Source organism: Rhinolophus hipposideros (assembly GCF_964194185.1).
Source record: "Rhinolophus hipposideros genome assembly, chromosome: 20".
Classification (NCBI taxonomy): Eukaryota; Metazoa; Chordata; class Mammalia; order Chiroptera; family Rhinolophidae; genus Rhinolophus; species Rhinolophus hipposideros.
In genome coordinates, this window is record NC_138066.1 from 26,972,255 (window position 1) to 26,995,155 (window position 22,901).

At 43.9% G+C, this 22,901-nt stretch overlaps 1 protein-coding gene across 1 annotated transcript in view; it reads right to left on the reverse strand.

Annotated features, from left to right (window-relative positions):
- The window catches only part of SCPEP1 (serine carboxypeptidase 1), a 28,126-nt gene extending 5,225 nt beyond the window's left edge, over nt 1-22,901 (reverse strand). The window contains exons 1-11 of the mRNA XM_081029249.1: nt 22,765-22,901; nt 20,142-20,290; nt 17,190-17,279; nt 13,532-13,687; nt 13,106-13,180; nt 8,623-8,695; nt 5,117-5,154; nt 4,477-4,605; nt 3,595-3,688; nt 2,533-2,646; nt 379-516 (exon numbers count right to left, since the gene is read on the reverse strand). Coding sequence (XP_080885375.1) covers nt 379-516; nt 2,533-2,646; nt 3,595-3,688; nt 4,477-4,605; nt 5,117-5,154; nt 8,623-8,695; nt 13,106-13,180; nt 13,532-13,687; nt 17,190-17,279; nt 20,142-20,290; nt 22,765-22,837 — 1,129 coding nt within the window. The 5' untranslated portion in view covers nt 22,838-22,901. The remainder of the gene's footprint in view (nt 1-378; nt 517-2,532; nt 2,647-3,594; nt 3,689-4,476; nt 4,606-5,116; nt 5,155-8,622; nt 8,696-13,105; nt 13,181-13,531; nt 13,688-17,189; nt 17,280-20,141; nt 20,291-22,764) is intronic.

Below are 22,901 nucleotides of genomic sequence, written 5' to 3' on the forward strand. Positions count from 1 at the left end.
TCTACTGTGACACTGCTCAAAAACAAGGTTTTCCCTCAATCAAGTAATCTGTTTGCCCAACGGTCAAGAAAATGTCTCCTTTTGTATTTTTGTGGTGGGGGTGGGTACTGTTCTTTTCTTTAATTATACACCTAAGGGCCTCAAAAGCTGGATGGGCCCAGGATTCTCTGGGGGCGGGGTGGGGGGAGGTGGTCACAGCTTCAGGCAGCTCCACCCTCTTCAAAAAGTCAAGGTCAGGGGTGGATGGATGTTAAACTGACAGGGCCTTCCTCGTGGCATTTCAATGTCACAGACCCAAGACTGACATGTCCGAGGCCAGTTCCCTTCTAGCTTAACTCACAACACTGCCTCCATGCACCCCTCTGAGTGGGTTCCTACCCATGGTGTCCACGATGAGATCAAGCTGTCCATTATACACGGTCACATTGACCCCGGCATCCAGCAACTCGTCCACAATGCTGATGACCGGCTTCATGAAGTCCTCCTCCATGTTCAGGAAGACGTTGTTAGCCTGGCCTACACAGGAGGAAGGAGAAAGAAGCAGCAGCTTGGAATCTGCCAGAACAAGAGGCCCCTTTCAGGCCAAAGCATCCTGGCCTCTGGGACCCAGACATAACCCCTGTGCAGTACAAAGACCGAACACACAGATGCTTTGCCAACAAGCACCAACCGCCTGGGTATCTGTGGCCAGAGCTGGTCATGCAGAAGGGAAGCATAAACAGCACATGTGCTCGATTCACTCAAGGGCTATTGGTGACAGCAATGGCATCTGTGATGAGGAACTGAAACCTGGAGAAAGCCAGTGCCCAAGGAAACGGGGAGGCTTGGAAAACGCTCATTAGGCTGGTCCTCTCAGGGAACAACCTGTACTTCCGGGCCAGTGTTAGTCTTCCTCCTTTCCTGAGTTATACCAGGGTCACGTTTTAAGTGCTGAACAAGTGGGGTTACCCTAGCGACACACCACGTCAGACCCAGACCCAGTCAGAGCCAGCCCTCAGTAAAGCCTGGTGGAGGATGAGCCCCAGGCAAGAGATGAGCCGGTTACTACAGCATTCCCGCGGGATTCCTGACCACCGTCAATCATCATAATACTGAGCCACGACAAGGTCAATAGTGGCTACCATTTATTTTTATTTGCTAGTCGTTGTGCTAAGTAAGCACTTTATAAGCAACAACCTATTGTGTCCTCAGCAGTACCCTGGGAGAGGTAAGGAGCCTTAACTTGTGCAATGGGTTAAAGAAAATGAGGCTCAGAGAAGCTAAGAAACACGCCTAGGGTTTGAACGCATGCCTGGCTGACTCCAAAGTATGTAGGTTTAACCACAAACTGGAACTCAGGACACTGGGGGTACCGGCCAAGGACACCCAGGTCCTACATAGACACACGTGGAGCCAAAGACAATTTTCTCTGTCAGTCACCATCTGCAAACATGTAGTCACCTGGCCCATCCAGCCACACTGGGCAGGGAGGAAGGGTTGCTATGACCAGAGAGGCTGGGGTGGGCAAACACTATCATAAAGACAAAATGAGGGAGTTGGGCTGAAAACCTGTGCTCTCAGGGGCTTGAGCTGGACTTTCCTCCCACGATGATCACCCCCTCTTCTCAGTGTCACGACAGATCCCCGTCGTTGGTCCCATCCCTGATAGCTCTGACACCACATTCTTTTTATTTGATCTAATTAACTTTTACCTTTCATCTCTAGAAAACTCTAAGGGATGAGGGGGAAATGAAGACACCAGGTCTAGGATGAGTCCTCTGGTGAATACAGGTTAGGAGCATGGCCCGTGTTCCCTGAGGAAGCCCAGGCCACCAAGTCTTAGCTTCTCAGCATCTGTCAAGGAGCCAACCTACAAAAGCCTCCAGATCACAACTTTAAGGTATTTTAGACACAAACGAAACCCTCCTCAGCTTGGAGTGTTCCCCCTCCAGGAGAGTGGGCGTTCCACTTGCTGAAGGCCTCTCTGTAGGACTAAACAGGGACTTACGTAAGATGTGTACCTGGCCTTGGTCTTTGAGGAATCCAGTATTTCCTCACTATGGCCCTCAGGCCAGAATATAGTAGACACCTGGGCCACATCCAGAATCAGAAGGCATGGGGAGGCTGGCCAGAGAGAACTAGTCAAACCTGTCCACGAGGACCTTTGTCTAGAAGTCACACCTGCAACCAATTGGCCTTGGACATGGCTTTTTAAAATCTCAATTTGTTATTATGGAAAATTTCAACCTGATACAAAAGTAAAGAGAAGCTTATGATGCCCCTCACGTACCCACAACTGGCTTCAACAATTACCCACTCGTAACCAACTGTTTCAGTTCTCTCCCAACCAACCCCTTATTCTGAACCAAATTTTCATGTTATTTAATATCTCTATATTTGTTTGCTCATCTATAAAACGTGGATAATACTGTTGTACCAGCAATGTACCATCACCACAGCCAAAACCCATTCTACAAATTAAAGCCTTTGAATTTGCACCTTTCTTCACCCCCCAACTCTACACATGGCACTGAATTAGGTCCCGTAAGTTACCTCCCCAGGAGCAATCGTCAGGAATAATTCTGAGCTTCTTTCGGATGGGACCATTCATGAGCTGATTTAAGGAGTCCTGATGTAGGTGTCTCACGTGGCGTTGGAAAAGATGAACTACAAGAAACTGGTACAGGGTGAGTCCAAGGAGTGAAAATGAGACCAAGAGGACATCTTTTCCACGCTGCTGGCAAATCTGTGCCTAAGAAGGGGGTTTTCAGCTGGAAAATGTCACCTGGATTGATCCCAGAGGGAGGAAGCAAGTCAGAAACAGGTTGAAGGTGGAGAGGATTTATTAGTTTTGATTGCTGCAATTTAGGTACTATGGGGCCACTGAGATTATTGAGCATGGCCAAAGGAAATCAGCTGAGATGTGGGAAGACTCCTGCAGCCTTTCTATGCCTCTTCCGGAGGGAGCATGTCAGCATTTGGCCCCTGCAGTGAAGCTGGGTCAGCTGAAAGATAACCCAGGCCAGCCTGCAGAAGGGCTGGCATTGTAATCCAGCTTGCAGAAGCTGGTTTCCGAACTTAAAACACACAAGCCTAAGTAAAAGAAGCCAGATGTTCAAAAAGCTACCTATTGCACGATGCCATTTCTATGAAAGGCTCTGAAAAGGCAAGTCTGGAGACGCAGAAAGCAGATTAGTGGTTGCCGGGGGCTGGGAGTGGGAATGAGAATCAACAGCAAACAGACATGCGGGAATCTTTCTGGGGTGATGGAAATGTTCTGGAACTGGATTGTGGTGAGGATTGCATAACTCTGTGAATGTACTAACTACCATTGAATTATACACTTAAAATGGATGAATTTTATGGTATATAAATTATACATCAATAAAGCTTTTTTAGTCCAGTGACAGATGGTTACTAGACTTACTGTGAGAATGACTTTGTAAGGCATACAAATGTTGAATCACTGGGTTGTATACCTGAGGCTGATACTGTATGTCAACTACACTTTTGAAAAAATAAACAATAAATAAATAAAGTAAGGTTTTTAAAAGAAATTGGTTTCATGTCGCACGGAGGCCATGATACAGTCTGGCAACTTCAAGGCTCACTCACCTAAGTGGCTCTGGGTGAATTCCAGGCTCGACTTCATTGCAGACTTGGGAGCAATTTTGGTTAAGATGTTGTAGAAGTTCACCCCATCTGTGTTCTGAAATACAGAAGTACATTTTGGCTGTTTGTTTCATTTGTCCATTATCAAAGTTGCAAAATGGAAAGGCAAGCTGCATCTTATCCAAGGGCAGCTTTATCTTTGTAAATCTGCTCGGACCAGAAAGAAATGCCGCTCTGCAGGTTCAGAGACCAACAGTGTCAGCCCAGGCTCCTGGGGTTAGCGAGCAGACCATATGAGTGGAGCGCAGAGGCCGCAGGAGAAAACCATGAGCTTATGTGTTAATTGACAGGGAGAACAGAGCTGCAGAGGGTCCCACACCCTGCGTCCTCAGTCCATTCATTCTTCCCTCTGGGTCACTGGCCTCAGAATACTGCTTGCCGAGAATCCAAACACTCACCTAGGCAAGGCATATTGTTTCTTTCTTTTTATTTTATTTTATATTTTACATTTCTTTTTTTAAATTTATTGGGGTGACAATTGTTAGTAAAATTACATAGATTTCAGGTGTACAATTCTGTATTACATCATCTATAAATCCCATTGTGTGTTCACCACCCACAGTCAGTTCTCCTGCCATCACCATATATTTGACGCATATTGTTTCTTATGGAATCCATACAGTCAGTCAAGGGACCAGCAAGTCTTGCAGGGCTGGGTGGCCTTCTGACCAGTGCTTCTGATCAGTGCTTAGACCCGTCAGATTTATCATTTAGCATGGTTTTGGGAGAGTCTCGGGATAGACCCCAATCCTGACACCACCACCCAGGGGCCCATCATCCAAGAGAAAAAGCCAACTGGAATGACCTCCAAGCCTGTCCTGTTACCTGTTCAATGATCATTTCTGCTTTCCCCCATAGCTGGGTAGCCGTTGTGTAGAGACCCTTATTAACAGCATCCAGGACTTGCTCTGCAACCTGAGACACCTCGGCCAGACCTTGGTCATCCAGAAGAGACTGGAATGCAAACCAAGAACAAAAAGGCCTCTTTTGTTCAGAAACATATCTCGCATTGATGGCTACAGTTAGGGATGGGTAACAGAAAGAATGAAAAGTAGAAAGGGGAATTTGTATACAAAAGCATCTTATGTACAAGTCACGTATTTATTATGAAAGCAAGACCGCAAAATGTTAACTGAGTCTAGATGGTGGGTATATAGGTGTTCACAGTGATCTTTCAACTTTGCTACGTATTTGAAAACTTTTATAACAGAATGTTGGGGGATTTAAAAAATTGTTCCTTGGACCTAGAGAAATGGGATAACGGGGCCGATGTTTCTTTAAATTGACCCTGAGGCCAGCTGTTGCTTAGGGTCTTCAATTTGGCAGTGGACTAAGCGTCCCTGAGGAGCACGGTCAACCACATGGGCACACTCGGCTAGCTTTCTCCTTCCTGAGGTCAGAGCCAGAAGAGGTCAGCTGGGCTGCTGACCATGGAGAGTGCAGAGGTGAGGCCCCACCTACTTACCACACTGTACAGGTAAGGTCCCCAGGAGAGCACCGAATCTAAAGGAAACCACATATGTACAAAATAAGTCTATCATGACTCCGTCCTTCCAAAGAAAAACCTAACTAGCCTCCCTCCCAAAGCAGAAAGAGACAGAAGCAAGAAACCTGGTGGCTTTGGATCAGCAGGCTCCTTCACTCACCAGTGCCCAGGTAGGAAATAAGCGAATGTCTTTGGTGGCTGGGAGGTGGGACAAAGGTGTGTGGGCATATCTGTTGACTCAGGGCTAATGGCACGTTAATTCGGCCGGATACTGGCCCAGTGAGTGAGTCACTGTCAGGGATGGCATCTCCACAGGCAGGCTGTGTTTGTGCAGTGGAGGCTCTTATCGCAGACTTCGAGGCTTTTTGACAGCTCTGAATATTTCTCCGCCCTCACATTTCTGCTCTGCTTCCTGCTTACTCCTCTAATTTGGGGACACTAGCTTCTGCCAAGGAGCTAATTAAGGAAGAAGACTAATGATTTCGTAATTCACGTGTCTGTGGCTATACTGCCAATCAAGTCACTTCCATTCCACAAATATATTGAGAATTTACTAAGGGCCTGAAGCCAGTAAGGAGGTTTGTGAGATATAAATATGTCTGCCCTCAAAGAGAATAGCTGGGCTTGGTTTAGACAAGTTCACAATTACCAAGACACCAGGTTAGGCCAGTGCCAATGAGACATGTGCCAGCCAACGGAGTATGGAGGATCACAAGTTACAAAGTACATTTGGATATACCTGCTCCTTTGCTTAAAAGCCTTCCGTGGTACCCTCGGGCCAAGCATCTCAAAGTATGTTTCAAATAACCTCGGTTTTGCAGGATTTTAATGTAGGCATTAAAAGAAAAAATAATTCTTTGGTGAAATATCTTTGGGGTTATGCAAAATATGACACATTTCTTTACTGCGGGACTTCTCAGAGCCTCTGACGTGCCTGTGAAACCTTGAGGAGGTGGAGCCGGTGTTTAGCACTTCCAAAACTTATTTGACCACGGAGCCCTTTGTATAACACTTCATTGGACTGGTATTCAGTACACCCTGAGAAGTGCAGGTATACCAGGTCCTCCTGGACCTAGCTACCCATTTCCCTGTCCAGTTAACCTTCAAGCCAGTGCCTCAGTTTCTTGAAATACAGAATTGTCTGTAATTCTCCAGTGCATCCCATTCCCTGCTTGACTTAGACCAGGGACTGCAAACTTTTTCTGTAAAGGGATAAATAGTAAATATTCTTGGCTCTGCAGGCCAGCTGCTCTAATACTCCACTTTGTTGTTGCAGCCTCCAAACAATATGTAAATAAATGGGCGTGACTGTGTCCCAATAAAAAACTTATTTACCAAAGCAGATAACAAGACACACTTGACTCGTAGGCCATGGTCTGCTGACCTATGATGTACACGTGAGATGTCCAGTAAAACATTCTGCAATGATGGAAATGCTCTATATCTGGGTAGTCCAAAACAATAGTCAGTAGCCACATGTGACTACTGGGCACTTGAAATCTGCATAGTACAATTAAAAGGTTGAAAATTTTATTGTATTTTAATTAATTTAAATTTAAGTCGTCACATGTGGCTATGGCTACCATATTGAAATGTGCAGATCTCCTATAAGCCATGTTTGTATATATTTCTTCACACCTAACACGATACCTACTACCTAGCAAGCCATTAAAACCTGTTCATGAAAATTAACAGTACTTCTCCCTCAAAACGGGAATACTTCTGGGATGGAGGGGTGATACTTAAAGTGGATCTGGAAGGAGGGAGTCAGACCTGGGTCAAAAAGATTCATGAGGGGAAGTGGGTCATGACAAGGTGAAAAAGATTTTGGACCGGATGAATAACACTTGCAAAGCCGTGACGAGGTGAAACTTACTAGTCTTCTGGAGACAGTGTAGTGTAATGGGTAGGACCATGGCTTCCAGTATCTGGTACCTGGATTTGAGGCCTGGCTTTAGCTGTGCGACTCTAAACAAAAATTACTTAACCTCCCTGGGTCTGTTTCATCATCTCCAAAATCAGGATAATAACAGCATCCAGCTCATGGAGCTGTTGTAAGGAGTGAATTAACACATGCCAAATGCTTAAGTGTTGTTATGAAACTGTGAGGAGACCCCAGCAGGAAGTTTGAAAGCCACTGCTGTAATTCTGAGTGAGGCATCTGGCAAGAGGCCTGCTGGACTCTCCTGCCTCTCTGAACAAGGCATCTGCAGCTTCGTGACGTCCTAGGAGGTTCATCCAGGAAGGACAAACAAGCAGCGGCCCTTCTCTCAATGACTCAGAGCTCTCAGTTATGCCATTTCCATCCTACGTTGGAGATGCCAAGGAGGACAAGGAATAACCATTCCAAGTAGCAGCAGCGTATCCCAAGTCCATTAGGGCCCTGGCTCTGTCACAAGCCAAATCCCTATCTTTTAGGGGGAAAATACTACCTTTTATAAATTGCTATTAGTAAAAACTTAGGCATAATCACACATCACGAGTCATAAAGGTGCATTTTGAAGAGTTTCAATAAATGCATATATATGCATGTACTGACCACCCCAATGAAGACAGAGAGCACCGAAAGCCTAAAAAGTTTCCTCCTGGCCCATTCCCGCGTATCCCCCTTCGTCCTCCATCCTCCATAGGCAACTTCACTTCTGATTTCTGTCTAGTTAGGTTTTGCCTGAAAAGTCACCTTTTGTTAGGTCAGAGCAGTAGTTCTCAACTGGGGGTGATTTTGTCCCCCGGAGGGCATTTGGGAATGTCTGGAGATACTGTTGGTTGTCACACTGGGGTAAATGCTGGCATCTAAAGGGCAGAGAGGCTGCTGACATTCTATGACACGCAGGACAGCCCCGACAACAAAGACTTAGAGGACTTAAACTGTCAAAAGTGCTGAGGTTTAGAATACTGCCTTCGAGTCAACCCCACCAAGGTGACTATTTCCGATGCCTGAAGCCACGCCCCAGATGTTTGCAACAGAAACAATTTCTATCTGTCCTCCCAACAAGGATGCTCAAGTTATGAAACTGTGAACCTCTGAGTCGCAGGACCTGATGGTAACCTCGTCTCATCATCAACATGAGCAGCAAATGGGAATTTTATCCCAGATGCTCATGCTAGCAGCAGGGTGACGGAGGGCACAAGACGATTGACCTGGGATTGAATCCTGACCAAGCCACTCATTCTATACGTCAGAGGGTAAATTCCACCACCTCTCTGAGTCTTTAGAATGTCTTCGACTGGAACATTTGATTCTCTTCTTATGAGACTCGAATAAAAGAATTCGGTTCAGCCCGTAGCAGCCCGTGGTCGGTACTGTGTAAGTGGGTTCTCATCCCCATTATGAGACGGGCCCAGGGAAAACACTTTCAGTGTGAACTTTTCCAAGGACTCAAAACATTCCATTGCCTTGTTCTTTGAAGTGGATGACACAGCCCAGAGTCCCAGAGACAGATGAGAAAGGAAGTAAAAAAAATATCTGAAAATTGTGTACTTACCGACAGGGGAGATCCAGGAGTCACCCAAAGCAACCCCGGCAAAGTTGCACTTGATGGTCCCTTGCTGAATGGCCTGAAAGATGAGGAACCAAGAAACATTCTGTCAAGGGGATCCAGGGGCCTCCATCCCTTCCTCAACAGAAAGGAGCCTACTCTTTATACATAGCCTTTGCTGAGCAAGGAATACTTCTGCCCACCCTTTCCAAGATTCCCCAGGTCTCCGAAGACCTCAGATACCCAGAAGAGAGCAAAAGTACCTTTTCCTGCCGCCATTTGTAAAATGAGTAGGAACTACTGAGTTTCTCTCTACTCTTTTCACCAGGGTATTGGCAGGACATGTGTGGGGTCTGACGCAGACCCTATCTTCTTTAGGAGAAACACTGCCAACCCTCCCCCCCCCGAGGTTGGATTTCTCACAAGGTGCTCAGTGGGCTCCTTGGATACAACCCTCACTGCCCATGCTGCAGTCATGGAAGGGCTGAGAGGACTCCTCAGGAGGTCCTCAGGGGTGGGGTGAGGCTTTAGGACTAGGCGCTCATGCCCCTCTGCTCTTTTTTTCATTTAACAGTGACATAGTAGTAGAAAATTGGAAACAATCTGAATATTATAGGATGGACTAAATGAGTTATAGTTATTTCCACACCAGCACATGATGCAACTTAAAAAAACAGATGGCTCAGTTCGTTAGAGCAGGAGCTCTTAACAACAAGGTTGCCGGTTCAATTCCCACATGGGAGGGTGGGCTGCGCCCCCTGCAACTAAAGATTGAAAACGGCGACTGAACTTGGAGCTGAGCTGCGCCCTCCACAACTAGATTGAAGGACAATGACTGATGGGTCCTAGGAAAACACACTGTTCCCCAATATCCCCCCAGTTAAAAAATGTAAACACAATAAAAACAATGAGAAGGCTCTTTATGGACTTATATGAAAAGATCTCCAAGATATACTGTTAAATTTTCAAATGAGACCTATAGACTAGTGTGTAGTGTGTACTATTATTTATATACAAATGGGAAAAGATCGTATTTGTGAATTAGCTTTTATCGGCATGAAATACCTGTGGAAAGATACAGAAGAAATTAATCACAGAGGTTGCCTTAGGAGAGACGGACAGAGGCAAAAGGGAGAACTGTTACACTATACCTTTTATATTTTTTGAATTTTGAATTATGGGGATGCACAAGCTATTCAGAGATCTAAAATAAGAAAACAATGAACATCCTGACTGAACACTGGTAATTAAACAGAAAGAATTATGCATTTATCTGGTTTTTCCAGAAGGAACTTATTTTAAATTACGTAAACAGTCCCAGATGATGAGGGAAAATTTCACGTATAGAAGAATAACAGCTAAGAGATGTGAACGAAATGACCGGAGAAAAACATTGTTTTGACGCTCCTAATGAAATTAGTGACTTAATGTGAGAATAAACAAATGGATGTTCAAGCCATTAGGTGAAAGGTGGATTAAGAATTGGACCTTGGGGGGTGGGTGATGAGGGTAAAGGGGATCAAATATATGGTGATGGAAGGAGAACTGACTCTGGGTGGTGATCACACAATGGGATTTATAGACGATGTAATACAGAATTGTACACCTGAAATCTATGTAAATTTGCTAACAATTGTCACCCCAATAAAATTAATTTAAAAAAAAAAAGAAAAGAATTGGACCTCCATATAGTCTGAAAATAACACCACTCAAATAACTTTCTGTCCAGGGGGAGGGTGTAAGAGTTCAATGGAGGGATCAGACTAGATCTGGACATTATGTGCCTTCTGATTTGAAGCAAAATCATCTGCACACCACCACCTATATCAGAGGTTCACAATTTTTTCTATAAAGGGCTTGATAGTAAATATTTTAGGTTTTAGACCAAATAGACTATGTTGTAATTACTCAACTCTGACTGTATTATTGCTAAAGCAGCCACACGTAATATATAAATAAATGAGAGTTCTAATAAAACTTTATTTGTAGACATTAAGATGTCAGTTTTCTGTAGTTTTTATGTGTCATGAAATATTATTCTTCTTTTAATCCGCACCCCCTGCCCTGTCCCACTACTTGAAAATGTAAAAACCATTCTTAGCTCATAGGTCGTGTACAAACAGGTGGTGGGCTGAATTTGACTTATGAGCCATAGTTTCTTGAAACCTGATTATGAAATATATGTATATATTCCATACAAAACTTTCACCTTGAATGCCTAAGGCCTTTAGATATAACTTCCAGTTTTGTAGGAAACACAGTAAGGAGAGGAATGGACTAACTAATACCCTGAGGATGTTACCAGACAAATCCAGAAAAATGGGACATTCTGCAAGGTATGTAGTCTGGTTTCTTTACACAATTATGGTCATAAAAAAGGGACTGTGGGGTGGCCGGTTAGCTCCGTTGGTTAGAGCACAGTGCTGGTAGCACTAAGTTTGCTGGTTTGATCCCCGCATGGGCCACTGTGAGCTGCGCCCTCCTTAAAAAAAAAAAAGGGACTGCGCTAGATGAAAACAGACTTTAGGGATACCACAGCCAGACAGTATTCATGGATCTGGAGTAGGTATTAAATCAGCTACAAAGGACACCCTGAGATCATCAAAGAAGACTGAATATTTGAAAGTTTACTGAAATGGGAAGATGAGGACTGGCAATTGAAGAAAACAGTCTGTAGGAATCATGTATAACACGGTCTCTTATTAGCTAAAATTATAAAGGTACAGAAAAAGATTTAAAGGTTATACACTAACGTGTTAACAGCGGTGATCTCTATCTGGTGAGAAGGGGAAATTTTAATTTGTGCTTGCTGTATTTTCTAATTTTCTGTTATGCACATATACAGCTTCTTATTAAAGGTTCATCTTTTAAAAAATAATTAATAAATATTAAAAAAATGAAACTCATACAAGCTCACTGTAAAAAATTTACACACAGAAAGAGACAGGAGAAAATGTGGAAAAACTCTCACCTGTGCCCCACTGGCATGCTCACACTCACTAGTTAACCACAGTTAACATGTTATAAGTATCCTTCTAATACCTTTCTTTGCTTTCACAACCACATGCACATACATTTATATATATACACCTATCCGTTCTTTATGATGGCTGCGAAGTGTTCCAACATGGAAAGATACACCTATTTTATGTATGTAATCCTACAGATAGCCATTGAGCTTGTTTTCAATTTATGAACAATTTATGAAGTGATAGTGTACTAAACATCAGCTGACACTCCCATGTGTATAAGTATCCCCTAGGACAGATTCCTGGAAGTGAAATTATTGGGTCAAAGATCATATACATTTTAAAAGTTGATAAATACTGCCAAATTGCCATTTTAAAATGATTTACAAATTTCCATTTCTACCAAAAGTGTATGAGAGCACTTGTTTTCCTACTTCTTACCAAAACTGCATGTTACCTATCTTTTAAATATTTTCAAATCTCACAGATTTGAGTTACTAATAAAAATTGAGCAATCTTTTTAAAGATATATATGGACATATAGAAAAAGTACAAATAGTCTGTGGAATATATGTACATATAGAAAAAGTACAAATAGTCTGTGGACATATGAAAAATGTCCACAGACTATTGGTATGTACATATATATCTTTTTAAATTGCTTGTATATATTTATTGCCAATTTTCTACTAGGATATTGCCCTATTTTTATGGATTTATTGATGTGAATTCTGTGTATTATATATTTGTGTGTGCATACATATAATTTCAAAAGATATATATAGATAGATAGATAGATAGATAGATAGATAGATAGATATCTTTTTAAATCGTTTATGAAAGAAGTTTCAAATTTATATGTGGTTTAAATATGTCAAACTTACTCTTTTTGGATTTTGGGTGTTTCATCTTATGAAGGAAAGCTTTCCTACCCAAGATTATAAAACTTTTCTCCTATATTTTCAGGTTCTTTTATAATTTTGATTTTTATGTGTAGATTTTTAATCTCTCTAGAATTGATATTTTATGCAAAGCAAGAATTCAACTTTATTATTTTCCAAAGTGATAGCTATTTGTCTCCATACCATTAATTGAATATTCTATCTGTTCCCCCATGATTTGAAATGCTATCTTATTTATATATGACCATATGGATACATGTGATACATATATATGTGTATGTATTATATACATACACACAGCTACATACACATACATATATGTATGCATACAAGTATATATTAAATCTGTTCTAGATTCTGTATCCTGTTGCATTTCACCTATTTGTTTGCTGGTATCCCGGTACCACATTGTTTTACTCATCGTAGCTTTATAGTATGTTTGATATCTGGTAGGGTGGTGGGTGGCCTTTTGAAGCTTTTCATGCTTATTATTACAGACTTGCCCTTACTCTGTATGTACAAGGTGCTGTTCAAAGTATATTCAATAACAGATGAGTGTAAAAAGTAACACAATCAGTTTCTGTCTGAAACCCAAACAACAGTCATCTTCCTTGTTACCTTATGAAGTTCTAGAGCAATGCCAGCAGCCATTTTTCCTCCGTAGGACTCTGAGAAAATGTAGAATGGAATCGTCTAGCAAGGAAAGGAATAAATAAAAAACTAAACATCCTGAATGCCTTTTAATTCACACGGATTAATTTCAAATTTCTACTGCATGGGATGGCAGGACAAATCTACTTTTCTTTGTCCCTCCCCTTATCTGTTTATTATGTCAGATTATTGTGGCAGATGGCCACCCCACCCCAGTGGTTTAATTTTCAAACTAAAAACCACCTTGATATAAGAGGTGATATAAAAATCTTAGGCATCAAAAGGTTTCTCTGAAATCAGCTGGGCATCAAACTCTTGGGGAAAATTTATCCTGGTGGATATGGTGTTACTACCCCTAGCCCCTCGCTTAGCTGTTCCTGAGGCTTTGCTTACCTGGAATTCTTTGTGGCAACTGAAGAAGGTCTTCAGGAGAACCATCATGTCTGAGGCCACCATGGCAAGGTCTTTGGCATAAGCGTTATCCTTGTCCACATAACTGAACCCAGTGCCCACAGGGTTATCGACAAACAGGAGACTGGCAGACTGGAGCTGCGTGCCACAGAGGGAAATCAAATGTCACAGTCAGTCAGTCAGTCACCCATTATCTTCTGATCATCTTGTATGAGCTCAACAAAACTACACATGTAAGAGTATCAGTGTGCTTATGATCCTGTTGCTAAAAGGGATTTTAAAAAAACAAAGGACAGGAACATAGACTACTTACTTCAGTTAAAAAAACAGAAAGGCAAGAAGGAAAGATTAACATATATATGGGGGTCAAGGGCACCGAAGCTGTCACTTTTCCCACGATACAAATGTCCTAAATGTAATACACGAGAGCAGGTAGAACCACGCAGTGTCAATAGCTGGAAGCAGCGAATACATCAAAGGTCTGAATATCACGTCAGTTGTCTTCAAGATGAATCCAATTTCCACAATGGCCTGGCTTCCCCGTACCCTACAAGAACAGAACTTATTCTAACACCTTCTCCAAAGCAGCCTGAGTTATACAATTTTACATCTACGTAGAAGGATCCTGTGTGATGACACCGTCCACCATGTGCTTTACTGATCAGGAAATGAAAGCTCAGAAAAGGTCCAGGATTTGTCCAAAGTCACAAAGTTAGACAGATAATGGCCGCCTCAGGTCTAAGATAGGTCTCCTCACTCCTCAGTCAGGCTCCCTGCCCCGGTCATATTACCCTCTTCCTCTTAGTTCTCGGAGACTTGGGGGACAAGCCAGTGGGAGTACTCTGCGACTGCAAGTGGAAGTGATATTTCAGTTGGCAGTGAGTACAGGAATGTTCCAGGCTGAACAGTATGTGCAAAGACCCTAAGGCAAGGGTAACTAAAATGCACTTAAGGAAGAGCAGTGTGGAGACAGACAAGAGAACCAAAGGACTCCGAGGGGACCTTAAGGAACAGATGACCCTGCATTAAGTCTTAAAGAATAGTAGATGTGAATATGGTGAGCTAAGTATGAATGGGTGGCCAAAGGAATGAAGTCCAAGAGAATTGCCCATGCAAAGGCCTGAAGGTAGAATGCACAGGGACAGATGATGGGAAACATGGCTGGAGGTAAGCAGAAGCCAGCTTATGCCCAGGAACCTGGATCTGATCTTTTGAGGGAACTGAAAAATGTTAAACGAAGGAATGTAATGATGTGCACTGGAGCGTTTCACTCAAGCAGCATGTGGAAAGTGCCTTGAGGGGGCTGGTACTTTGAAAGCAGCCACCAGTGGGCATGAAAAGGGATGGATGAATATTAACAAAATTTGGTTATTAAACATAGCACTATCATATGACCCAGCAATCCCATTCTGAGGCATATACACCCAAAAACTGAATATAGGAGCACCAACATTTGTACACCAATGTTCCCTGCACTATTCTCAATAGCCTAAAGGGGGAAACAACCCACGTGTCCATCAACAGACTAACGGGTGCACAAAATGTGGTGTATGTATACAGTGGAGGATTGTCCAGCCTTAAAAAAGAATGAAGTGCTACCTGACTGAATCTTGTAAACATTATGCTAAGTGAAAGACACCACACACCAAAAGCCACATATTTGTATGACTCCATTGTTATAAAATGTCCAAAATAGGCAAAGGTGGTTGCCTGAGGAGGGATTGAAGGATGACAAGTAAGGGATATAAGGTTTTTTGGGGGTGGGAGGGTAATGAAAATGTTCTGAAATGGATTGTAATAATGGTTGTAAAACTCTAACTGTACTAAAAGCCATTGAATTGTATACATTAAATAGCTCTGTTGTATAGTATACAAATTATATTTCAATAAAGTTGTTTTTAAGAATTCCTCTTTAGGTTAAAGTGATTGGATGAGAGGGAAGGGAGGCAGGGGAAGGTGAGGATGGCTCGCTGGTTTCTGGCTCAGGCACCTGAGTGGATGGAGGTACCGTTTACCACAAGGGACATAGGAAGTTGTCTGGTTTTGTGGACAGAGGGTCTGGTATAGGAGACAGAATAATGACCACACTTTGGGATATGTCAAATATGTACGAGGGACGTCCACATGGAAATACCCACGAGGCAAGTGGCAAAATAGTTCTGGGGCAAAAGAGAAAGTGCTCAGCTAGAGACACTGACTTGGGAGTCATCACCTTCTATGTGTCATGAGAGCAGTTTGGCAGGACGGGGCTGCCCAAAGGACACATAGAAGAAAGAGTTACCAAGGACAGAGTGCTCGGAAATAGCAACATGTAAGACATGGCCAACAGTGCTACAAAAAAGTCCAACGAAGATGGATGCCAAGAAGGACCTAATGGACTTGGAATGGGGAAGCCTGTACACCCGTGGTGACAACAGCTCTATGAGGGATGGGCACAGACTACCGAGGATTTGGGCCGTGCTTCCCAACTTTGTCATGACCTCAGAGGAAATACCACATGCGCTGCATTCTAGAGTGAATGCACTGGGTTCCCAGCACCCACTGTCTCCCGTCTGCGACCCCCAGCTCTCAGAATCAATATTGCAGCACTCAGGATAAGCTCTGGGTAAAGACTGGCAACAGCCAATACAAACAATTTTTATATGAAAGGGTAGCAGCTGGAGGGACTTGTATAGTCAAGGGATAATTTGTTTTTCAGTTGGGAAAGACCTGTGTATGTTTGCACCTCCCCCCCCAGGAAAAGGCAGACTTGAGAGAATATAAAGATATAGAAAGATAGTAACCTCGGAAGTGGAGTCTTGAGGGAAGTGACCTCAGCAGGGAGGGGCCTCACTTGTTTTGAGATGGGCAGGAGGATGGTAACAGGGGCAGAAAGATAAATACATTGATTGGTGAGGACAGGAAATAGCTGGTTACGTGTGAGGGCTTCTGTTCTCTCGGTGAGGAAGTGAGACGGGTTAACTCCCAGTGAGGGAGGAAGGTGCTGTCAGCAGGAGCAGAGCAGAAGCACAGAGCAGAGTGTGGCCACAGGCCTGAAGCAAAGCCAACACATGGGCAATAGCCTCACCTTCCTGACAGTGTGGTTTTGCTCTCTAGTCTTTGGCTGACTGGGGGTAGGGGCCGGGCAGGGGGACAGTGAGACTGACTCAAGGTTGGGTGTGGCAAGGTTGCAGAAGGAGAAGGGTAAGGGAGCCAGGGGTTGGGGGGTAAGGAGGCTGACCAGAGAGGGGTTAGGGGAGGGAGTGCAGCCAGGAATGACGAACAGGGGTGGAGACAGAGACCAGAGACCTGACAAAGATGGAGAACAAAGGGCTGGAAATCTTGAAGAACTCAAGAAGCAGGGCAGGAAAAGAGGAGAGAGGGGAAAGGATAGACAATTGTGGCTGGAGGGTGGCACCCTGGATCAGACTGCAGAGACAGCCAAAATGTGGGACAAGGTCCACGGTGCCCGCTAGAGTAGGTTTCTGCAGACAAGTGGAGAGAAAGGTCACTAAAGGCAAGAGAGACCGTGGGGGAAAGGACGGGGTGGGAGGGGCAGTGCTGCTAAACTTGTGACTGCACCCAGAATGGGGTAGGCCGGGTGGGGCTCAGCCTTGGAGAGGCCACATGGTAGTTTCAGTTGGGGCCATTCTCACCATACCCAGGTAGTTCTTCGTGGTTTGAGATCACTGTCAAGGGGCCCAATTTCCTCAAAGTTTCCAAACCCAGTGCTGGAACCACCTGGACCACCCTGTGGAAGAGAAAAGAAACAAAAATGAAGCAAAGAAAATGTTAGTTAAATCTAATCATTACATCGATGGCCACATTCACGATAAATGATTTATGATTCTGTGATGGCTGTGTCACGATTCATTGGGTGAACCAGGGACTTCTGCACGAACGGAGGCCCCTGGTAACGGCTGAAATCTTTCTAAAGGGAACAGATCTGGGCTAAGAGCCCCCAGAGGAAACTTTCCCACCTCTAATTCCCCAAACTTGAACACTGGCCCGATGTGGGGCTCACTGACCTTAAGTCTCCTTGTCCAACCCTTCCCTCAAAGAATAAGGCCCAGGGAGGGGACGTGGCAAGGACTGGACCTGGGGACTTGTGACACTCCACCACATCACCCTCTCCTCAGTGTCCTTGAGGACTGACAAGGGACCCAGACTAAGGGATACTTTGATCAAGCGGATCGCTGGATACTATGTAGCAAATGCAGAAGCCCCGGGGCAGGGAGCACTGGGTACTGTGACATCCAGGGACAAGAGACAGGCAGGATTCTGAATCGAAGCTCAGCAGCGGGGGTCCCAGACTGTGAGAGGCAGATTCTAGGGGTTGTGTGGGTTAAAAGAGGGGAGGAGGCCCTTTAGGAGATGGTTGGAGGAAAGGGTGTCAGGGCTTTTCTGGACAAAACCTAGTGTGCCAGCGGAGCCCAGCAGGTTATGAGGAGAGAATTATCAGCTGAGGTGAGGGGACAGGCCAAGGGCCTCAAATAAAAGGGTACTGCCCATTCTGCCCATTTCACCCCGCTCTGCTTTTGACAAGCCCTTCTGGCAGCAGCAGATGGCCACCCCACCCCAGGGCAATGAGCAGCTGGCTGGAGGATACTTCTGTTCTATTTGAGAACATCCTCCTACAAAATCTTTTTTTGTCTTAAACTTTGGGATGGGGTGCTGTCATGGCTGGGTGCAATCCGGTGACTCTGAAATATGGTAAATGTGTCAGTGAGCCAAATGACATGCTGAAATGGCTTGAAAGTGTACCTAAAATAGCTCACTATTCCGCTTAGACAACGTGACCTGGATTCTCACCACCCAGAGAAGTCAGTACACGTTTCCTCAGTAGGCTGCTCAAATAGATCTCCTTTTAATCTAAATTAGTAATTATTTCTTCCTGAATCATAATCCTTTTTCTTCTACCTTGGGCCTCTGAAGAAATGAACAGCAGGTTAGTTAGCCAGCTGAAAACCTTCAAACAGCATTTCAGATCAAAGGGTTAACCTAACCAAAGGTCACAAACTAGACTGTGAACCATGCAGATAAATTAGGTGCTGGCCGAGGACGCCCCTCCCCCCGAAGCTCCTGCCCAGTCTGAAAGGGGACCGCCACCTCTCAGCTTTGGGGTAGTGAATTCAGACACTAAGTTGCTACATCTCCTGATTTTTGACAAAGAGGAAAGCAATGTCTTGATTTTTAAATGTTGGCAACTTACTCAAATAAAACCACCATCCAGCTCTGCAATTAACCCAAAGGAAGGTTTGCAACTTCTAAAATCCAGTGGTTTTCAAATTGTATTCCCGAAAGCTCAGAAAGCGCCTGATGGTAGCATGTGACCAAGTAGAGGAGGCTGAATGGGTGGGACTCTGTACCCCACTCTCAGCACTTCTGCTTTCTTCAGCCTTGGCTCTGTTTGTACGTTTTCATTTGGGGGGGTGGAAAAGTGCTGCTACTTAATGGAACATTATAACAAAATCCCCTAGCTTAGAAAGTCAAAGTCCAGAAAAGAAAAGTGTCTGGCATAGCTCTAAGTGGCAGGAAGGCCTCGAGGACCCAGGTCCCCAACTGGCTGGTCTGGGCTTATCATCTGCAGGGTTCTCTCTGACAGGCCCGAGGTGGACAGAAGTTTCCTGGGCAGGATTTATGGGTTCTTCTTCTGCAGCATTTTCCTATCTGCACCCCCGGCTGAGTTTCACCTCCAACTTATCAAAGAAGCTGCTCTGATAATCCTAAGAGAGAAGAAGGCCTTCTTCTCTCTCCCTCACCAGAAAGTCCGCAGGGGAGGCAAAGCCCAGGGTTCTGCGAGGCTGCTTATGCATATTGACATTTTTGCAGGAAGTGACATCTGCATCCCATGCAAGTGAGTACCAGGGGGTTCTATTTACTGGTGAGCAACGTGGAGCCCCAGCTGGGCCAGGCATAGTTTCCAGAGGCTGAAGCAAGACCATCCTAACTGAAACCCTCCCTAGAGATTGGTCTTCTAGGTGGGTATGGGCCATCTCTGTGCAGATATTTTAGGAATGCAAGAAAGGATCCTCTGCCTGCCCCCAAATACCTCTTACCCAGTTCCATGCCTTCCATTCTACAAGCAGAGCTCAAGGTCAAAATGCAAACACATCTAGGGAGAAGGATAGGGCCCAACATTTAATACTAAGAAACAAGAGGCTGACTCCTTTTGAAAGATCAGGTTTTCCTCGGGGCAAGAAGATAGGGTCTAGGAAAGAACTGAGCAATGAAAAGAGGAACGTATGGTTAGGGCACCTCAGTCTTTGCTTTGGAAGCTTCCAAAACATTTTTTGTCAGCATGTAGTCAAATATGTCTTTAGGAGCTTCTGGTAAAAGTTCCTGGCACTGCCTGCATTCAATAATAAAAAAAAAAAAAAAAAAGGGGGGGGCAAAAGGCTGGAACCCCTCCCTTTCTGATTTGGCCTCCTTGGTATATCACTGCCTTCGCCTCCCTAGAAGAATGCCAAACCCCAAGCCTAGAGACCTCTGGCTGGCTACTGGACCAATCAGTCCTTCACCACTGCTGAGCTGTGAGCCCTTAGAAGCAAGCAAAATGTTAAGTGGGGGAAACTTGGCCTCAAACCTGGCCAGGCAGAGAAGCCACTTTTACCTGAAGCCACATCACCAGGGGCAGTGCTGAGAAGTTCTTGCAGGGGTTGGTAGCATAATAGAGCCACCAGAACATGTGGGCATCCTTCCGGACAGTCACATAATCCCATACTTCCTTGCCCTCTTCTGTGGGCCGGTCGATGATGGCTCCTGAAACAGAAGCACAATTTGATTTACCTGAAAAACATGTAACTTCTAGGTAAATTCCAAGCCCAGTAGAGATGGCCATGCTAGACTAGAGATGATTTGGTTTATATATTAGGCAAGTTACTCACTCCAATATATTGTGAAAATAAGGCGGGGGGTGGGAGGGTGCGAGAACCTGTTATGAAAAAACCAAACTTAATAGGAGGCTGGAGACTTCCACTTTTTCCTCTACATGCTCTGTATGTTGGATTTTTAACAATAAGTATGAAACAACTGCCCATGTGGGAATCGAACCGGCAGCCATTTGGAGTTAGGAGCATGGAGCTCTAACCGCCTGCGCCACCGGGCCGGCCCAGTATGAAACACTTTTATAATTCTGTTTTAAAAAGAGATTTACATTTTTGGGAAAGAGAAAAACCTCAAAATGCAACATGTTGGGTTTTATATCTTATTTAACATATGATTAAAGAGGCATCACAAACAGTGGGACCAAGATTATTCACCATATCATGCTGGGCCACCTGTTAATTTTTTGAAGGGGAAAAAAACAGCTATGTAGGTCTTCTCAATGCTATAAACCAAAATAAACTTGAAGTTGATCAAGAATTTCAATTTTAAAATTTAAATACTAAAAATAATATGAAAATACAGTGGAAGGTTTTTCTGACCTCTGCATGGGGAAACAATTATAAAGAAATCATTTATAAAGAAAAGAGAGACTATAAAGAAAAATATCAACAGAGTTGAGGACAGAAACAAAACCTCTGTCCATCAAAAATAACATGATAAGGCAAACAACAAAGCAAGATCTGCAACAAATAAGAAAATGGGTAATTTTTGTTACTCATGTGGATCAATTAAAAAATAGAAGATCCTAATAGTTAAATGGATCAAGGCCATGAGGAAATAATTTATGAAAAGGGAAATATGAATGTCTATAATAAATATGTGAAAGAATGGTTAACATCACTAATAGTGAAAGACATAAAAATTAAAGCAATAGTAAGGTCACTAAAAAAATTTTTGCTTGTTTGATAGACAAAAAATGATGACACTTGCTCACTATCCACAGGAGACAGGAGAGTGGCCCTCAGCTCTGTTGGTAAAACGGTAAGAGCATGCGCTGGCATAATTTATTAGGGAGGCATTTTGGCAAAAAATATATCAAGAGCCGTGTGTGTGTGTGTGTGTGTGTGTGTGTGTGTGTGTGTGTGTGTGTCTCCTTTAATCCCACAACTCCAATTTCCTTAGTTAACTTTTCCAATACCTGCAACATATGTATCGGAAAAGAGTAGGTTAAATACATTTTCTAGGTCACCTTTGCTAAAGTAACAACATTCAAGTTACAGTATCTTTTTTTTTTAATACCACCTTGTGGGAAAAGAAGGCTGATGGTAAAAGGTTATTTAGGGATGTGCCTTGGTGACTGGAGTTTTCTTTTTGCCTTTTACTTCCTCCTTTCATAAATTTCAACTCACTCCCTCCAGTAAAAGAAAATTGGTTTCAAGAAGAAAAGGGAGTGGATGAGGAGACAATGCTGTTTGTAACTGGTAAGGATGGAGATTAAGAAAACCAAAAAGTGGTTTGAGGAGAAAAACAGAACGGCTAGAATATTATCGATGTGGTTATGAGATTCTCTATAAAAGTAACACAAGAATGTGGTCTCCTTGAAAATGACACATAAAGGTTGGGTCTCTTTTGACCTAACCCCTGTCACTCTTCCCTTCCCTGGTAGTGATCACTGTTAAAATTTGGGGTGCAACATATTTGACAACACTTCCCAGACACAAACTGAAGTGTCAGATGATCCTCATTTGACAAAAGGGAAAACAACAACTGTTAAGCAACTTGCCTAAGATCACAAAGCACGTCTGTGGCCAGTTGGAATTCTGACTTCTTGATTCAGACCAGGAAATGAAAGAAATAAAAGACTGAAAATCAATTTGCAAGTCATCCTACTAAACACGAATTTGTTCTTGACAAAAAGGACCTCGGTAAGGGGAGACATTATCTTCCCCTCAAGTCGAGGGGGAAAAGGCCCTCTCCCAATGGAACATCCCATTTCTGGTACGATTTTCAGGCTCTTTGGGGCCGTCTGTTTCAGCTCAAAATGTAAAGACCTCATAATCCCCCTTCGCAGCCAACGACGGCAGGAAAAGGGAGGTGGCCTTAAGATCGGGGAAACCTCGTGGGTCAGCAATTTCTCCAAATCATACATTTCGCACAACTGCTGCTACCTAGGGGAAAAAGGAGCACCAGCCCTCCCAGTGCAAGCACTTTTAATTTAAAAGCACTTTTAATTTAAAAGACAACAACAAAACCCCAGTGAGGTTCACAAGCAATATAATTATTACGCAAGGTGGACACAGGGGAAAAGAGATTTGCTTTAAAAAGCACAAACACACTAACAGACTCACATCCCCGGATAGACAAGGAGGTACCGGTCGCGGATACATACACCTTTTGCCCGAACCTACCCGTGCTCAGGTCGAGAAGCAGCAGCAGCAGCAGCGGCGCCAGCAGCGCAGAGATTCGCGCCGCCAGCTCCATGACGAATACCGCGGCGCAGCATCAGCAACAGGCTGGAGCCAGAGCCCCACCACGTGACGGCGGT